This window comes from Mastomys coucha, unplaced genomic scaffold (assembly GCF_008632895.1).
Source record: "Mastomys coucha isolate ucsf_1 unplaced genomic scaffold, UCSF_Mcou_1 pScaffold13, whole genome shotgun sequence".
NCBI lineage: Eukaryota > Metazoa > Chordata > Mammalia > Rodentia > Muridae > Mastomys > Mastomys coucha.
Genome location: NW_022196895.1, coordinates 63805733 through 63811454, shown reverse-complemented (window position 1 = coordinate 63811454; position 5722 = coordinate 63805733). Strand labels below are relative to the sequence as shown.

The window sequence follows — 5722 nt, the reverse complement described above, 5'->3', positions numbered from 1 at the left end:
AAACACTGAGAATAGTCTTCACATTTATAGTAGCAATGACAAAAGTAAGAAATACTATTCTGCCAATAACCAGTCATTTCCTGTTGCTAGGGAAAAAAAACAAAAATGAAAACAAGCAAACAAACAAAACCCCCAGAGAATGTGGTTTGCTCTCTCCTTAATGTCCTGACACAGTTCTGGCCTCAATACCTAACAAGGACAAACAGAAAGCATATTGGCACAAATCCCCAGCCCAAAGGAAAACGCACCAGAATACAAACCACTGAACAGAAATACTATCTCAGAATCAACTCCAAATTCACACTACATAAACCCTGAGCCAACTTTCCAGTAAACTGAAAGAAAATGTAGGAGAAAGGGTGTGTGTGTGGGTGGGTGGGTGCAAGCGTGCGTGTGTTAATAATCCAGTTATTGATCTCTGCTCTCAATTTCTTCCAGGACCATGTATGCTAACTTAAGTTTAAATGAAAAGATCAGACATACATCTATGAAAAATTACACATGGCAAAAGAGCATGGCAAAATTATTATTTTCCATTGCTAGTAGCCAATACATGGGGCCCCAAGGTAATTTGTAAACTAACTGTTTTACCACCTCTTTCTTTTTACTCATGGGTGGCAAAGGCCTGCTGCATGTGATAAGCACTCAGTGCTAGCTGAGTGGATTGCTTTACCCCACGGATACTCTGGGTACCCTGTCCTTACATTAGTTCAGAGCATTAATCCTACAAACTCTACAAATATACAGTCATAATTTTGCAAATGTAAATGAACTCTGTATTGTTTTATGCAATGCTGTTAGTTATAAATACTGAGCACCTTAGATGGGAGAGATCTATGCTAATCAGATACAGTCCTGAGTAAGTTGCAGAGCTGTGGTTCCCATCATGTCCATAACCAGGCTGTGTACAGAGAGCACCCGAGCAGGAAGAGCTGCTCTTAGAAGTCTTCATCTAAGAACATTTTATGTAGAAAATTACAAGCTAGGTTGTGACTTAGACATGTTACAAATCAGAAAGTTCTGGCTTAAAAATGTCTTCAGAAAAATAAAACAAAAACAAACAACAACAAACAAAGCAAACAAACAAAAATGCAACGCACATGTCAAACCAAGGAGACAGACAGCAAAAGAGCAGGGCTTTACAAGAGACTGCCAGGTCCTACCACATACCTGGCTTTATTCCCTACATTGTGAATTTGTTAGCAGAGTAGTATGTCAGAAACACTTTGATATCTTCTATTCCAGGGTCTTTGATCCTCATCAATCATGTCTCTTTACCACGACAGAGCACCTACCTAGCTATCAGCATGATCTACTCCACCAAAAGGAGTGATTCTTAACTGTGTGTTACAACAATCACGTGTGTACTTTGTTGGCACAAAGCAAACTTCTACTGAATAAACTTTACTTGCTTATTTGTGCAGTGCTGAGAACAGAAACCAAGTCCTTGTACCTGCTAGACAAAAGCTCTATGACAGAGCTCCAAAAATTTATGAAGGTCTCCAAAAGTCTGGGAATGGTGATGTGCACCTTTATTCCAAGCACTCTGAGGCAGAGGCAGGGAGATCTCTGAGTTCCAGGCCAGCCTCATCTACAGAGCAAATGACAGCTAGGCCTACATTGATAAACCTTGTCCCCCAAAAAACTACACTAAACTAAAAAACCTCCATGATGGCATCTGAATGAAACACAGAAGAAAAGAAAAAGCATACTTACTCTGGCATGATAAATCCATGTTGTGGCGTGACTGTTAGGCAATGGGCTGGCCAGTACAGCTCAAATTTCAGTAAAGTAACAGAATTATTTATAATCTGAAAACATCCAGTTTTTGCCAAATCACCTATTGTATCAGATAAATAATATTAACTGCATTTAGCCATAATGAAAAAGATACATGTTAGTAATAGTGAATCCTGAGTAAATGCACCTGTATAATAGTTTATTTTACTTTCTCAACAGTTCAGCTATAGGAATTTCGAGTCTGTGTTAAATAGGACTTTCTGATAACCTGGAAACTAGAAAGACACTGGCTACACTAAACCAGGTGAGAGGGACTATAAACTTGACAATGCTCTTATTTCACTCATTTCACCATAGAGACACACACGTACACTTGTGTCCTACTCTGACCACACAGTATCAATGTTAAGTCAATAAGCAGCAAGCAGAGGTCCTGGGGTGGAGTAACAGCCATTTGTCAGGTCTCAGAGGCGGGAGCCAGTCTAAAGTGAGCCACAGATACAGACATGCAGCAGAGCTCCTGGGATGGAGTAACAGCCATTTGTCAGGTCTCAGAGGTGGGAGCCAGTCTAAAGTGAGTCTCGGATACAGACATGCAGACCTCATTCCTAAATACACTTCTGAGAACTTCTTACCAAAATACTCACAAGAAGAAGGAGCTACCAGAATCAAGTGTTCCGGATGGACAGCCCAGCTTTCTTCAGCAGTTGGTGTGTCCTGAGCTGGGGGGGCACTTTGTGAGAGAAAAGGAGGACCCTGAGGGCCTTTAACTGGTAAAACATCCAAAAAGACATTGCCACTTTGTTTTCCAGAAGTTCTAGATTCACTGAAGAAATTACTTAAAAACAGAAAAGTAAGAAAGATACATTAAAAATATTAACAAATCTAATTGTTTCACATTTTTATATCAATGCTTCATAAAATAAAAATTATGACAAGAGTAAAGGGTATTGATATACCATATATATTTCAGTAAATACAAAGTCTCCATGTTTTTTATTTTATATACTTAAAAGTACTTTATAAGGCTTAGGATGTAGCTCTGAGACAGGGTAGTAACCAAGCATGGCAGGGTCCTGGAATTTGACTCCAGCATTACAGGAGAAAGACAGAACAACAACAACAACAAAAACCAACCAAACAAAAAACAGTATAAGCTATAAGAGTATATGTGTAACTTTCATCACTATTTGGTGATTTCCATATTGTTTTCTACCTGATTTCTCTATCTTAAATCTCTTAATCTGACATACAGAAATGTGGATTTCTGCAGGAACCCATGCATTTCTTAGCTTTTCCACTGTAGCAGCACGGGCAAATGTAGTACCATTCGGGATTTGAAGTGTCATTCTCTAAAAAAAGGAACTTCTAAGAGAAATGGGCATTGTAAAGCTGGGCAAGGGGATGCCAGATAAACCTTGATTATCTTGCAGTGCTAATGAATTAAGAAAACACTCGAGGACGATGGAAGATCCATCAAAAGAAATAATGAACCAGAATGAGATGGGAGAAAAAGGTCACACTGACTCCACAAGCCACCCTGCTGTTAGTAAGTACATAGCAAAGTCTCTAATAAACACAGACATGTAAAAGGAGAGGATAAAAAGAAATACCTTTGGTTACCTGATAGGAATAACATGAATCAGGCAACAATTACAGATGTAAAAAATGTGACAACAAAATAATTTATCATATCTGAATATTTGTTCAAAGATACTGGTTTTGTAGTGAAGAACCAGAGACACTGTTTTAACCAAGTGATAGAAACACTGCTACTACTGACAGTGGCACATGCTTCTAATCCCAGTACCCAGTAGGCAGAGGCAGATGAGTCTCTGGGAGTTTGAGGTCAGTCTGGTTAATACATGAGAAAACAAAAACCAAAACCACCAGGACAGGTCTATGTCATATGCCACCTGTGAAGATGCACAGAGATAAAATTAAATTGGGTCATTTCTTTGAATTTGCAAACTAAACAGCCATTCATAGGGAAATGACCAGGAGAGGGCTGTAAACTATTTCTCTATTTTACTAGGAATACTCAGTAAAAAAAGAGATGACGGGCAGATCTGGTAATCTCACAGCCAGTCCATTAATGCCTTAGTCTATGGAATACTTGTAGTAGTGTGTTTAGTAGTACCAACTGCATACAACTGTCTGTGGTAGAGAAACCTGAAATTCATGAGCCTGTGGAATATCACTTTAAAACTTATCATATAATAACCAAGCTACAAACAGAACTTCATGTTTGAACCAGCTCTCTTCTGCCGCACACGGAGAGCCTGTATTAAACTGGACGAGTGCCAGCATAAAAAGTATCTACGAAGCAGCACAGACCATCTCAGACTTGATCTCTATCAGCAAAGTTTAAGTATGGATTCTTCTGACTGAGGTCCTGACTGATAATCCATCCCTATACTCTCACCTATGAATGGTAAAGGACAGAGTGCCCATTACTGAGAAGACAGGTCATCAAAATACAACATAGTCTTGGACTCTAGACAAGAGACAAAGAGGGTCTTCTCCACAGTTTCACTATGGAGAGCTTCATAGGAACACTTAAAGATGTACAAACAGAGCCCATGTACTATGGGACTCAGGCAATCTGTCTTCATGATAAATGTTCTGATTCTGATAGGTTAAAGTATCGGAGTGATATTAGCACCTTAGATCCATTCCTGCAATTCACTGTAATGTAACTAAGACAAAATCTCTATAGGTAAGCGATGGCAACAAAGTGTGGTAAAATGCTAACAACTAGGATATCTGAGGACTGGGGTTTTCAAAAATAATCTACACTATTTTCAAACTTTTCCAGGAATTTTAAATAATTTCAAATTAAGCTAAAAGGGTGAACACCTGAAAGAAAATAATAGGGCATAGAGGGGAGAGGATGAACTACAAGATGAATCGGTCATGGAATCCAGGGAAAGATTCTGTTTGTTTGTTTTACCTTTTAGATTCAGTAGCACCAGAGGAAGACTGAAGAAATTCTCTGTTACAAATGGACTCTCTGAATTCTCCAATTACGGACAGGGTAATTTTACGCATGCTTCCATAAAAGAGCTGAATGTCATTAGGTCGCTGAGGAAGATCACACACTGCAAGAAAAAACATGCTTTGAAACACATAAATCCTCACAAAAGTAGAGCATTTACAAATAGCCATACTAGTTCCTTAGGTTTGGGTAGGAAGTATCTCAATTATTAATACCACTGACTGGTATAGACCATCTACCATCAGAGCTGACAAAATCTGAACCAAAATAAAAAGTATCATCTTTGCCACTCTGGGACCTTTGGTAACGGAATAAACTTCTCTGAGCTTTAGTTTTTAGCTATCTGGACAGTAGTAATAATCTAGGTCAGGAGTACTGTGAACATTTTTCAAGATATATGGTAAGCAAGGCACCATTCTTGTTCTTCAGGTTAGCTAAATTTCCAGAGTGACACTCTGAGGTAGGTATTAGGAGGTTCATACTTAAAAGGAGGGATCGGGCCAACATCCAGAGGAAGCTCCACTCCCAGGCGCTCTGACACACCCAGGATCAGAGGTGAGCAGAAACCAACACTGGGAGTAACTGGGACCAGCGGGACCAGGCACACAGGAACTCCACCAGCTCAGTGACTCAGGTTCCTTACTCTCTCTGCCTGGGCTGGGGTCCAGAGCAGACCTTGGGTGCAAGCTCCACAGCCAGTCCCACAACACCCAGAGGAAGCTCCACTCCCAGGCGCTCTGACACACCCAGGATCAGAGAGACCTTGGGCTCATGCTCTGCAGCCAGTCCCACAACACCCAGAGGAAGCTCCACTCCCAGGAGCTCTGACACACCCAGGATCAGAGATAAGCAGGAACCAACATATGTCCCAACACTGGAGTAACTAAGTCCAGCGGGACCAGGCACACAGGAACTCTCCTTCTGGTCTGTCTGGGTTAGTGTTCTGAGCAGACCTTGGGCATAAGCTCTGCAGCCAGTCCCACA

At 40.5% G+C, this 5722-nt stretch overlaps 1 protein-coding gene across 5 annotated transcripts in view; it reads right to left on the bottom strand.

Moving 5' to 3' along the window:
• Positions 1-5722, bottom strand: part of Cep192 (centrosomal protein 192) — an 88818-nt gene that overhangs the window by 20098 nt on the left and 62998 nt on the right. For 3 of the 5 annotated variants that reach the window (XM_031365946.1, XM_031365947.1, XM_031365950.1), the window contains 3 exons: positions 4694-4841; positions 2376-2578; positions 1717-1840 (listed from right to left, as the gene is read on the bottom strand). In XM_031365946.1, coding sequence (XP_031221806.1) covers positions 1717-1840; positions 2376-2578; positions 4694-4841 — 475 coding nt within the window. The remainder of the gene's footprint in view (positions 1-1716; positions 1841-2375; positions 2579-4693; positions 4842-5722) is intronic. The other 2 variants (XM_031365948.1, XM_031365949.1) reach the window with 1 other exon arrangement.